Source organism: Lepisosteus oculatus, chromosome 24 (assembly GCF_040954835.1).
Source record: "Lepisosteus oculatus isolate fLepOcu1 chromosome 24, fLepOcu1.hap2, whole genome shotgun sequence".
NCBI lineage: Eukaryota > Metazoa > Chordata > Actinopteri > Semionotiformes > Lepisosteidae > Lepisosteus > Lepisosteus oculatus.
The window spans coordinates 13,574,448-13,587,968 of record NC_090719.1 but is presented as its reverse complement, the minus strand read 5'-3'; the positions used below and the strand labels follow the sequence as shown (position 1 = coordinate 13,587,968).

Here is a 13,521-nt window from a genome sequence, read left to right as displayed (position 1 = left end):
ATTTCCTTACTGTGTAAACGAAGGACTCCTAACCTCTGAGAACTAAATTACTGGCGAACACCCTGTGACTGCAGTTACAAGCGTGATTTCTACTGCAGAAACAAAACGTATGCAAGCAAATGAAATTATACCACACTCACCAGGATTAAAAAGCATAAGGAATTTGAAGCAGGCAATCTCTCTCCGGTCGACTTGTAGAGACTGTAACTTGCTTACTATCTCTTGACCTCTCAGAACAAGATTATTCAAGGTCCCCCCACCTTGGGTTGCTATGGTTGATAGCTCAATCTGTAAAATAAGAAAAAAAATATAATAAATTGAAAATATATTTTTATAGAAAGACAATTTCTATGGGATTAGTGATATCAAACTATGTGCTCTGCATTTGGTCAGCATCTTTTTTCTGTTTCCAAAATAAAGATTAAACCTGTATTACACAGATGCATCAAAGAAGCTTGTTTTCTATCTAAATGTCCTGATGATCTGAACCATTTCCCTTGCTGAGCCAAAAAGATTTAAGTTACCCAATCAGGGTACTTCTTGCTTGGCTGTTATGGTACCGGTAACTAACAAGGCCTGAACAGATCTGATCGCCATAATCCTTAATTTCATACACTGGGAACAGAATTAAGAAAACATATATCAGATCTTCCTTTACTTTAATGGGAAAAACGTACTGCTATAAAACATTGTTACAAATTCAAGTAGAACTAGAATAACTTATCAAACACATTATCCTGGTATTTGTTTCAGGTCTAAATACAAGCCCTTCTCTGAATTATAATAAACAGGTCCTTTATGACACCATTACTGTAAGGCACCTTTACAGTATAACACCAAATTGCTCCACAGATTCACAGTTCCCATTTTATTACATTTTTACTCTGAAGTTTCAGGGTTTTTAATTTTTTGGTGTGGTTCTTTCAGTATGTATTAGAATGGCTGGCATCCAAATGCTTATTGGAGCCATTGTACATGGTCCTATTTTAAGGGCATACGATGCAAAGTAAAACACACAATAGCAAGGCAAAACGTAATATCTTCTAACCGAATGAGGGTTCTAAATGTGCAAAATGGTGCTCTGAAGATAAAAGTTCCATTTAATTCATTTCAGGACTCAGACTCTCTCCTGTGATGGACAATAATTTCACAAGCACATTGGTGATGTCTAGTTTATATACCAGCATTTTCACATATACTGTAAGTAACTTTATTTCTTAGCCAAAGGAAAATAAAATAACCTCTTTAAGGGAGCTCAAAATCAATCATCTTTAACTATTTGGGTTTCCAGAGCACAATATTGTCACTACCTCTAAGGAACCGTGGTATAAAAATATTGAAAAACCAGATCCCAAACATTTCCCACTGTACTGCTCTTTTAACTTACAGATCCACCTTTTGAGATTGAATACAACATCGGGTCTCGACTTCATGGCGTGACAACTAATGATCTGGTACGCAAGTCGAACTTGGCAAGCATAAATTTCATAAACGAAATATTATTCTCATTTGCACAGGCCATCCTGCAACTTATGTCATATATTCGTGTCTTTTAAAGCAGCTTTTCACAACCCATGTAAAAACCCAGCCAAGAGTTGATCATATCCAAAAAGTTCCCCACACCACGTTTTCTGTTCGGTTCTCACAGCTGCATCAGTAAATAAAGACCACAGGGCTGACTTTCGTATGGGAAAATGTGGGCCTTTAACAGAAATAAAATGAATTTTTTACTTTCTCCTCCAACCTGGGCCACATGCTGTGTGTGGACAATCCGAGGTTATCTGCGGATCACTGTTTTTTTTTTTCCTGCACACGAAAACATCTCCGAAAACAGGCAAACAAACGCTAGCATCTGTGTGGGTCATTTTCCGGTCATAGAAGGAATGCTGCCAGAAACTGAGCTCCTTCTGAGCATCTCGCATGGCGGCAAAATGCTAGCTACCTCACCAACGAATACAACTGAACAGAGCCTGGTTTTCGGCTAGGGCTTCTAACTAATCACCCATCTAAAACCATCAGGTTATTTTCTATATCTGATTCTTATCGGATATAGATTCCATATCTGACTTAGTGACCTAAACAACTGAAGATCAGAGATGGAAATTCACATTTGAGTGGCGACTTCTGACATTATTACAGTTAATGTCTGACCACAATACAGGAAGCGAGAAAGCTTGGTCCTGATAAAATTACTACATCAAGGTCTTGTTAAACAGCACTAGAACTAGATGCTGGGCTTTGCAGGGAGGCATTTCAACACCTAATTATCTACTGATTTTTAAAAAGCTAGGACGGACAATATAAGTGTTATTTTCGCCAAGTAATAAATATTTCCTTTCCCTTAATCTACATGTATCACAACATGAAGGCGGAGTGAAGTTGCTTCTGTGCTTGATTTGATGAGCATTTCATGTACAAAATCTGGATCTGGAGGTAAACCAATGAAAATGACTAAATATTAAGGAAAGCGAATCTGCTTGTTTGTTTATGGGGTTTCTGAAAAACATTAACAACTGTATGTGGTTTTAACTTTATTTTCCAAACCATTATTAAGATTTTAGGTTGATGAACTGATATTGGTATATCACTATTAATTCCTGGGATTTTACTGTACTGAAGAGCCCCGTTCAGTGCAAAACTGCTCACTTGTTCTTTAGTAGGTTAGAGAAAACTACAAAGGAATTACCTCATGTTCATTCGGTTTAATTGTCTAACTTCCTTTTTTGCCTGGCCATTAATTTTACACTGTGCTTCTATAAATAACCTTTTTTATGTGTTAGGAAGATCAACACACAGATGTGTTCTGTCACTTCATACTTTATATTGAAAATGTCTGCGTATCTCTTTGGAGATGATTTTGCGCAACACCACTCAAGCGGATAACATCATTAGAAAAGCACAGCAACCTAAAGTGGGCAGACTGTTGAGCTCTTACCTCTTGGCCAGTGACCAAAAGTAGACTCCCTTCTTTGCTGTGCTGTACTTGTCTGTAAAGGTGATCCAGCACTAGTAGTTCACTCCAGCAGTTATGAAGAAGCTTCATCTGGTCTCCTACCTGGAAAGAGAAAAATAAGAAAATACCAACTAAAAAAAACAATTGTGAACATTTGATACTTTAATAGGTTACTAGCAACAGTGTTGTACTTGATGGACGTAAATGATCTAAACTTACTGCAGTCCCAATTTCGGTTAGAAGTCAACAAGCTTCTAATCTATATTGTGCAATTTTCATTACTCATATTTTCAATACTGTAAGGAGCAGAGAACTAGAACTTCCTAATATAAGAAAACATTTTAATGCTGTCAATTTGTTCATTAAAAGTTTAACCTATGGTTAAAAATGTCTCAATTTAATTTTGCTTGACATTTTTTAAGTCAAATCTTTTAACAATTATATGAAAATTGGGATTTAGAAGCTTTAAACCAACAGAAAAAAAAATCCTTTCAAATGCCCCAATAGATAACCCAATGAAAAAGCTCTGCTGTGTGCTTTGTTCCCCTGCAATTATTGCTTAGGAAAGAAACCTATACATATTCAAAGAGATATGAAGAATGTCAGTGCTGAATGCAACTATCAGTCTGTGCAGATTTTTCAAATTTCTACGAACAATGGAATAGCTTTTTAGCAAAGAAAGCTGTCTCAAATCACAATCTGTGTGATTTGTCTCTTTACGAGTGCAGCATTGCTTAGCAACTGTAACATCAGCTTCCTGTAGGCATCCAGATTGGAGTTTTAAGGTAAACATTCCAAGTCTATTCTCATGCATTTAAGGCCAACAGCAGACTTCAGGCAGACATGTAGCAGCACTGGTCTTAGACAAAACATTACATTCTGTGCGCAGCTTTGCTCTATCAAGAAAAAGGAGCACACTGATCATAGCACAGGGGCAGCATGGTGGCCCAGTGGTCAGCAGTGGTGCCTGGCAGTGTTGTGGCCCTGGGTTCAATCCCAGACCTGGGGCGCTGTCTGTGTGGAGTTTGCATGTTCTCCCTGCATTTGCATGGGTTTCCTCTGGATGCTCTAGGTTCCTCCCACAGTCCAAAGACTTACTGGGTGGGCAATTGGGTTCTGGGAAAACTGCCCCTTTTGCAAGTGTGTGTCTATGTGCCCTGGGATGGATTAATAGCCCTTTCCAGGGTTCACCCTCTTTTGCGCCTGTTGCTTCAGCTCCCCCACAACCTGGGATTAGAAAATGGATCGGCAGATAATGGTTTTAGCACAGCTATCTTTGATGTCACGCGGGATTCTGGTTTTCACTTCTCTTGAGCTATTCATCATTTTTCAAAACAACTCAATTGTTCACCTAGCTGGTATAATCTAGGTATATAATCTCCACTTTGAATCCATTAAGGATTCAAAACTTCAAAGAAAACCTGCTCGCTAATAAGGACTGGAGCATCTAAGGCCCAGAACTGGCTATTACCCATTGCAGAAAAGGAAGCTAGCTAGAAAAGATCTCATTTTCCATTATGATATGTAAAGAGTGAATTTACAGAGCTTTAACCTGTCAGAATAATTACAAACGTATGTGTGTCCAGGATTAAAACAGCCTCACTTGTCGAATGCCCTATCTAGCTCATAGTGAAGAGGTAGGATGTTCATGCCCTTTCCTCATTCATACCAGACAGGGACTGGATCATAGCTGCAGATTCAGCACCATGTTCAAACTACTGTGCCACCCAGTCTCCCAGTGACACTGCAATTCTCCTGCACTGATTGTGGTGTATCACTTTACAAATCATTACGTCACAAAACCGAGGCTCCGTAAACAAACTGCTCTGCTAATTCACTTGGTTTCTCAAAACATCACAATTTGTTTCCAAATGTACAAATCCAGTCACGTGCGCATTGTGTGCATTCCCTACACAAATCCTGGTTCCATTCTTTCTCATGAGAATGGAACTCTGTTACCATGGCAGACATCCACGGATTCATGTCTTATGTCACAATGGAGGCCTGGACTCACTCATCGAAACCTATAAGAAAAGGCTGCTCTGACCTATCAGAACAATGAAAACGGAAATGTTTTAAAACGTTGCAAAATGAAAAATGACCGATGCACAATCAAAAGCTTGTGATTCAAATTCACTGCGTTAACTGTGCACCTCAGTTTTTGGAACTGTTCCTTCTTTCTTGTGGCAGTAGAGGGCAGTATACATCTACCTTCATTTGTTTTGACTTGTCCAAAAAGCAAACCTGTGAGAAAATGTAGTCAGTGCTGCAAAGGACATCCACTTGGTTCAATGAACAACTTTCTGTATAAATTATATCATCAGCACAGAAACAATTAGCTGATTGATTTAATCAATGACAAGAATGTAGATACGATCAAGTGTTACAATACATGTAATGAGTATCACAAATGTATGCAATGCTTTCAGGACTATTCCCTTCTGTTATAACTAAGGTGGCTTAGTTTAAGTGAGAGGAAAAGTTTGGAATTCAACAATCATTAATTGACATTGAACAGAATCTTCAAAAGCTTCACTGCAACACATCAAGGTACTAATATATACATGACTAGCAAATCTGAACCATCGTAGAAGCTACTCCATTACATTCACCAGCTGAATCTGATTGAGCTGTTGTCAGGTGTTCCTCATCATTAATTTGCTAAACATGTGCTTCTCTCTACACACTCATGAAGCTAAAAGGAGCTTGGAGTCAGATACATGAATGAGTGCATCTATTTCACTCCAACCAATATTTCCTCTGCAGAACAGAAAGCATGTGTTCTTCTCTCTGGTTCCCTTTGTTCGGTTTAATGAGTGACATACAAAGTCTACTAGTTATGAAAGAGGTTTCTAAAGTTTTTTTTTAAATGTTTGCACTCATCAACCCACTGGCAACTTAAAACTGTGAAAAATTACAGTTTGTTTCCACTCGATCAGGTTGCGATACCTTGATATAACTGTAACCTGCAAAAAGCCCCACTGCATTCCCTTTGTAGTGAGCAGCTGTTGCCATGGTAAGCAAGCGCACAAGAGTTTACACATAATGCCTTGTGGTTTTTTTGTCATATAGTTAGAATAGTTAAGTACTGTATGTGTAGCCTGGCTGATTCTCACAGCCCCTGGTTTTCAAGGTGAACTGCTTTTAAACTAATGCAATACAAAATAAAACATAAAAAACAGCCAGCATTATAGCTATGGAACATTTAAAGTCTGTAAGTACAGATTAATAATTGTGAAAAGATAATATTGAAAAAAATCTAGAATCTATACAGCATAATGCAAATTATATTAAACCAATAAGCATGAGCATAAGCACAATTCATTGTTACAGACAATATGCGGAGGCACATGAATTCACTGTTCGGAACACTGATATTTGATATGTGAGCTCCTTGCATAATTTGAGATCTTGATTTCATGCTCAATGCAGTTTATCAAGGAGGGACTCTGATATGTTGTTGCAAATATGATGAAAAACTTCCCAGGAGTCATCCAAGTTGTTTGGTTGCTATTTAACCTTTTCAGAGTGTACTGTATGTCCCCCGTCTGGCCTCCACGACATTCATATACCGGGGCTCTGGGAATGACGTTATATCAATGTGATTGCTCCATCAGCCTCACGACGGATTTTCCCATGTTGAAATATGAATCCCTCTCCAAAGAGATGTGTTCCTCAGGGAATTTTGACATTCCGGACCTCAATCTGCCTTTACTGTACCTCATGGTAGTCAGGTTATTTTCAACCTTCCAAGCAGCTGAGGTAATCTCCAACATCCTTAGCTAAGAAACAGCTCCACACTTGTCTTTTATCTTTCCCATATTTGCCTGGTATCTTTTGGAAACTGTTAAGCCACTCTCCACTTTCAAACAAACTGCCATTAATTATTTACAAGCAGCTCACACTTGAACCAGAAAGGACCTATTCCTCCAGGTTTGATCACTACACTGTTGCATTTCTCTTACCCATTTGAGTCCCTCTGGGTTGTACTGTAGCTTCTTCTCAGCAAAGGTTTCTGAGCAGTATCCCTCACCCTGAAGCCACTCTGCACTGATCTGTCTCTTTCTCACCCTGAAGAAACATTGAGATGTGCTTGCAGCAAGGTCATCGGCAAAATCTCTACTGGATTGTTGCCTATCACAGAGAATATACTCAGGAATTTTCCAGCAGTTTTGGACAGTTTGGGTTCTATTCATTGAACACTTCTGCAGTCAACAGTACCAGTTTCAGGAACATTCATCAGCATTTTGTATATATGGCCTTGGGTGAAAAGTAAAATTCGGGACGCATACTGTCAACAGGAAAGGCTATCTTTAGCTACTGTTTCTCCAGACTCAGTCCAGAGAAGAGCATTCAGATATAGTACATGCTGGATTGTTAGGGAATGTCTTACACTGATATGTGAAACACCTGAACCTTTTTTAATCTTAAACAGAAAAGATTACCTGGGGACCTGATACAAGTTCTCCAAATTCCTCAAAAAACATTGGCTTGTGTATTCAACACTGAGGACACCAGGCACTAACCAAGGGATTGTGGGCATCAGCAACCCAGCCATATTGTTGAAACCAATGCCCTGGCTTCTTTCAAAAAACAACTGGAGATGCCTGGATCAAATAACAACCCTAACTGCTCTTGTGTTTCAAAACACGGACTTTTACATGCTTGTCATGTGTGAGTTCCTTCCCAGGAGCCACGTTTATTGCAAGTTTCAAATCCCAGGACTCTAAATCATGTGAATGCTTATACTTGTATCAGCTTTCTGCCGGCTTGCTACAATGGGACTGGTTGCAAGGCAATCGATTACAGTAGTTCAGGTGGGTAGCTGCGTCAGCATGCAGGGACAAATACGCCAGGTCACCAGGCGACAATGCGGGAGAGGGAGGAGTTAAGAGCAGACGCCCAGTCTGAGGGGGCGGAGGCACTGGTGAGGTTGGCAAAAACCGAGAAAAAAGTCACAACCCCCTCCGGGACTGTCGCTGGAAGAGTCTCCCCTTGCGGGGGTCTGCCTCGGCCCTCCGGGAGGTGCTCAGCGTGTCTCAAAGGGACCCACAGCTGCTCCTTAATTAGCGTGGTTTCTAAGGCAACGTGTCGCCCTTAATCCAGAGCCCCGCCTCTACTCTGAACACGCATGCACGTTATGCCACAAACATAATACCAACAAGGCAACATTTCATTTTTACGTAAAGTGACATATTTCCAATTTTGTTTCTGCGTACACCTACCTTAAAATTCCTGCAATTTAAAGAGCGTTTTTCACCCTAATGGATCTCAGTGCTTTACCTACAGGATAACTGAATTAAGAGTTATGCCACCTCACACTCTTTATAAAAGTGCCAAGGGACCTTTAGTCAGGACCTTTGTTTAACATGTCATCTTAAGCCTGGCTTAGCACCTGAGATCTGGTGAGGCTACAAGGCTGCTGTTGATATTTTGTACACACATAAAGCATTTGTACTGTACTTAAAAGTTTCATAAACCTTTATATAGAAAGTCTGCACACATAACTTTATGCACAAATAAAAATCATATTTAATACTATTGCAGCTATATTTTAAGATGCACCTCCCTTGGAGCTTAAAGAGTTAACGTGTTTCTGTCAAAAGTGTATTTAAATTGTTTAGGACTTGGTGGTACAGCACAGAAACTAAACATATCTCTTTCGGAACCAGATTCAACATGCTTAGTTTATTGTGAGGAATATGGCATGCCCAGTAAATCTTCCTTCCTTTTCTCTGTACAGATTAGCCACATTCAATTAAAGACTGAAGACAGATGTTTTCATTGTTGTGGCTTGAGTAATACTGTTTTTTTTTCCTTAGATGTTAGACACTTTGCAAATACCCCCTTTCAAATCCCCTTTTCCACAAATACCTGTAAGTAAATTCAAGAAAATATCAGGATTTCGTACTATATTTCAGAGACAGAACATATCAGCATATTTTTATTATGATATAATGCCCAGTGAACTAATAGCATATCGTAATGATACACACTCTGAGAAACATGTTTCATGTAATTTTTAAGACGCTAAAAGTGAAAATTTTTTGATTGTGAAAAACATGAACAAAATATGCAGGACATATAAAGTATTTTATATTGAATTGTGAAAGATAGCTACTATTTTTTTAGAGTGCCTTGCAACAATATTCAGACGTTTCAATGGTGTCCCAATTTTGAGGAGGCAAACAATTTTGTTGATTAGCTTCAGCAATCTAAAACATCATTAAGGCATCAGCACATGGTCTACTGATTAAATGTAAAATATCCCCAGACATCATGGCATGTACTGTATGGTGACTTTATGATTAATGTACAGAAAGACAGAGTAAAACTATAATACATCAAAAAGTAAAGGGGGTGTTTTACTTCAGTAAATCCCATGAGAACAATCTTTAGATGTATGTTAGATTTAGTAATGTCACTAGTGCAGTGTCCAGCCCTGGGTGTTACAACCCAACCAAAATTATTATTTGGGGGTTGCTATAGTATTCCGTGTATTAACCGATACTATTAATGGATCATTTTATTTCCAATACTCTTTATATGATAGGTTACTTCTATGGAATATACTATTCAATTTTTGAGCCATTACCATTTGACGAAGGATATAGAGTTTAAAAACTGAACTCTGTCGGGGTTTGTGTTAAGGACTCAGAGGTCTGATACAGTTCAATTACTTTATTATTTTTTACCGAACACTCCAGCCTACTAACAAACAAGCATTATTTATTTTAACCAATTATTAAGTGAAACAGTCTCCACTTACTGTAACTCAACCCTCTTGAATGTGACCCTGACATCTTTTCAAATGAGGAAAGTATATTCAAGAATATCTCACGCTGACTTCAGTATGCAGGTGAGAAAGTAGTGAGATACAGTAATACAGTATATGCATGTTCTAGTATACTTTTCCAATGATGTTGATGTGTAATACAATATTTTTAACTTGAAGCAACTTTGTGTCCTCTTTAAAAATGTGGCTATTTAAAATCACATATTTTGGAGATAATACCAAGGTAGTTCAAAAGAGAAGGAGGTGAGTTTTTTACCCCTTGAACTTTTCACCCCTCTCGTTTAAAACTGTCAAGAGTAGCAAGCCTTTTGCTTTGTTGACATACAAATACTCACATAATCAGACAGTAAAATAGCTAAATTTAGAAGTCTTGCAGAGAGGAGTACAGGGTTCAGCTGCAGGTGGGTGATTGGTTCAAAGGAGACTGAATGTGTTGGGCTGAGAAGTTGAAATCTCTGAAGGGGAATATTGGTCCTGTGCCCGACTGTACTCAGTCAAATAACAGAAGATGTTAGTAAATGCCAGCCCAGCTGCACAGACATAATGAGACTTGAAGCAGAAAAGTCTGTACAAAAAGTACGATATACAGCTTGTCAAGCCTTACCTAGAAGAGAAGGCCATACTGCTCACATTTCATATGCAGTACACACCATATAGTTTTTACAGGCAATGGATCTGCCATATTAATACCCTTTCTTTCTTCATTTCATCTCTAGATTATTATCCAAAACTGAGTGTAAATGGAAACGAAATATTGTACATTAATGTCCACTGTATATACACTTCCCTACCATAATATCGGAGAAGAGTGTGGGTTGTGTTTCTTTGTGGTGTTTTTTTTATCCTCCAAGCACTGCCTACAAACTCTTACGATAATCTAAATGGATTCATTTATAAGATGTGCTGCTGCACAGGAAAGGGCCTGGTCTGCTACTACTTTACAGTTCCTGCGAATCATGGGATATCCATGTAATGGGTCATTTTATTCCCAATATTTATTACAGGATAGGTAACCCCCATGGAATATACTAAGCCAAAATATGTTTGTAAATTAACTTACAGACAATAACTTTTTTTGTACTTTTAAACATCTACAATTTGTTTTCAAAAAGCCTGGAGCAAAATGTGTATGGTACCATAAAGTCCTTCAAAACTGAGGTGGTTTCTCAGCTTGGCCCTGTGCTGAACTTGAGTCATTTCTCCTTCCTATCTTGTGATAGACAATGTTGTTTGGGGATTACTAGATAGGGAGGCCATAAGATTTCAATAAGATCTCCCTTACCTAAAACCTAGCACTGATAATATGTCAAAGCATGCGATTACACTAAAACTTGAAACTTTTTAACAGCCTCTGCTGGCTTGGCAGACGTCTAGGAACAAGCAGATCTTGTGACATTCTTTTCTTATACTGGAGGCAGATTTGCTACACAGGTATCCAAACTTAATCACGTCACATATACCACCTGACATTTCTGGAATATGCTTAGAAAACATTGGTAACGCTTCCAACAGAGCCCCCAAATTGTACATTATTTCTACACATTTTAAAAATTAAACATACTTTTTTTAATAGAGTGACATAAACGTGATCATGACCAACTCCTACCGCAGAAGGTAGGATGTTAGTAACAAAACCTTAATCCTGACCACTGCCTGAACTATGCTCTTAACCTTGGGTTTAGAAATACGTTATATTTTTATAACGGTTTGCGACATCATTAGTGACATGTTAATTGACTGTTTGTTGACCACTAGAATGGAGACTACTACATCTTAACTGTAACCAAGCAGTCATTGGGGCTGAATCTGAGTGACTTCTTTGGATGCCAATTAAATGCTATTTTTATTCAATATATGTCATAGAACATGGTGGCACAGTAGTTACCCTTGGTGCCTCACAGTGCTGGTGTCCAGACTCAATTCCAGCGGTGCTGTCTGGGTGGAGTTTGAATGTCCTTCCCATGTTCACCTCGGTCTCCTCCGGGTGCTCAGCTTTCTACCCATAGTGCAAAGATGTAGAGTAGGTTGATCGACCCTGGTGTGGGTGTGTGAGTCTGTGTCTGCCCTGTGGTGGACTGGTGTCCCGTCCAGGGTGTATCCTGCCTTGTGCCCGTTGCTTGCTGGGATAGGCTACAGCTTTCCTGCAACCTTATTCTGGATGAAGCAGTTTCAAAAATGGATGGGTAGGTGGGTGGATAAGTGATGAAATATTTTGTATAATTAAGATAATTATTAATGCAGTGGAATCATGGGATATCATTGCATGGATATCCCATGATTCCACTGCATTAATAATTATCTTAATTATACAAAATATTTCATCACTTATCCACCCACCTACCCATCCATTTTTGAAATGCTATACTGCATTACAGCTATACTGTATTCCAGATACTGTATGACATTTCACAGCCATATTTACAATAAAGAGGCCATGTTATATCTGCTTTTCATATTATTGCTAAAATATAGGTAATGGTGGTTTGGAACAAGCTGCCCAGCCATGTTCTCAAAGTTGATACCAGTTGAAACAGCTGGATGAGCTGCCTGATTAAATTAGCTACTACCAAGCAACAAGCTAGATGGTCAGAATGGACTCTCATATGCAAATGTTTTAGTCTTCAGATTTTTGAAACAGTCCTGAAGTATTTACGAAGCCTTTTGGTCTTGAAAATGTTGAAAGAATGCATTTTGAAGTCTGTTTTATATAAAAAGGGTAATTGAAAAAAAAAACAGCATTCTAATTTACCTGCACTCTTATTTAACATTTTTCAAACAAATGTCAAATGCAGTGTTTTTTTTAAATTTATAGACAGAAACTAGAAATAAATTGTGCATTTTATGAAAAAGGTTTCTGTAAACCACAGTGCCGAACGGGGAAACAGTGATTCCTAATGAGAATGTGAAGACACAAACTTTGACAAGTGTGAAATCTCTTGGTGGTTTTTGGCTCTAGGGTGTCTCATTAGTCAAACACCGTGCGCTTTATTATCTGTGGCACTGAAAAGAACACCACTATCCACTGCGTGTTACAGACTGCGGGGGGATGACTTTTCTTTTGAGAAAAAAACATTGGTAACTAAGGTGAACGGACAATTTCATAAGATAAGGTTCATACCGTTTAAACTAGGGGAGAAAATCTTTCATTTAAATCTGTTGCAATATCCCTTGATGAAACCAAAGAACAACTGACCAGAATAGTAGATTCAAAATTCAGTTATTTTCATCAATGTGCATTTAGAAAAGTTTCTTAATCTAGACACTACTTAGACTGGCAGAAACTGGCATTCGGTATCGGAGGTGTGTGGTCCCATTTACATCTACTCATGCTAATTTGTGTTCCCTCCACGATGAGATATGACATTTTCCAAACTGAGATTTACCTGTTTAACTAAACTGTTTCAATTGAAATACAGTCATATTTCATTCTCGATTCAGGCAAAGCCTATAGTCGCCTGCTCCTTTTATTCAAATCCCCATATATTCTGTTAAAAGAGTCTTGTTCCTTCCTCTTTGTTCACAGACAAAAAACTACACAACCAAAACATTTCCTTCAAGACACTTGAAGCCTGAAGCAACTACAATAAAAAATGATCATTAGAAGTTTAAGGATTAAACCTAATATCTTATATATTAAACCAAATAAGTTGTTTCATTTTTTGCTTCCTGTTTAAAGAGTAAAATGCTTCACAGTGAAAATACTGCCACTTTAAGGAAGAAGGTGCCAGTCTTGCCCTCACACACTTGCATGATGCATGATGTCCTGTGCTAT

At 38.4% G+C, this 13,521-nt stretch overlaps 1 protein-coding gene across 2 annotated transcripts in view; it reads right to left on the bottom strand.

Annotated features, from left to right (window-relative positions):
* The window catches only part of nr5a1b (nuclear receptor subfamily 5, group A, member 1b), a 47,760-nt gene that overhangs the window by 13,403 nt on the left and 20,836 nt on the right, over positions 1-13,521 (bottom strand). For both annotated transcript variants that reach the window (XM_006640701.3, XM_015367140.2), the window contains exons 5-6: positions 2,936-3,055; positions 141-288 (exon numbers count right to left, since the gene is read on the bottom strand). In XM_006640701.3, coding sequence (XP_006640764.2) covers positions 141-288; positions 2,936-3,055 — 268 coding nt within the window. The remainder of the gene's footprint in view (positions 1-140; positions 289-2,935; positions 3,056-13,521) is intronic.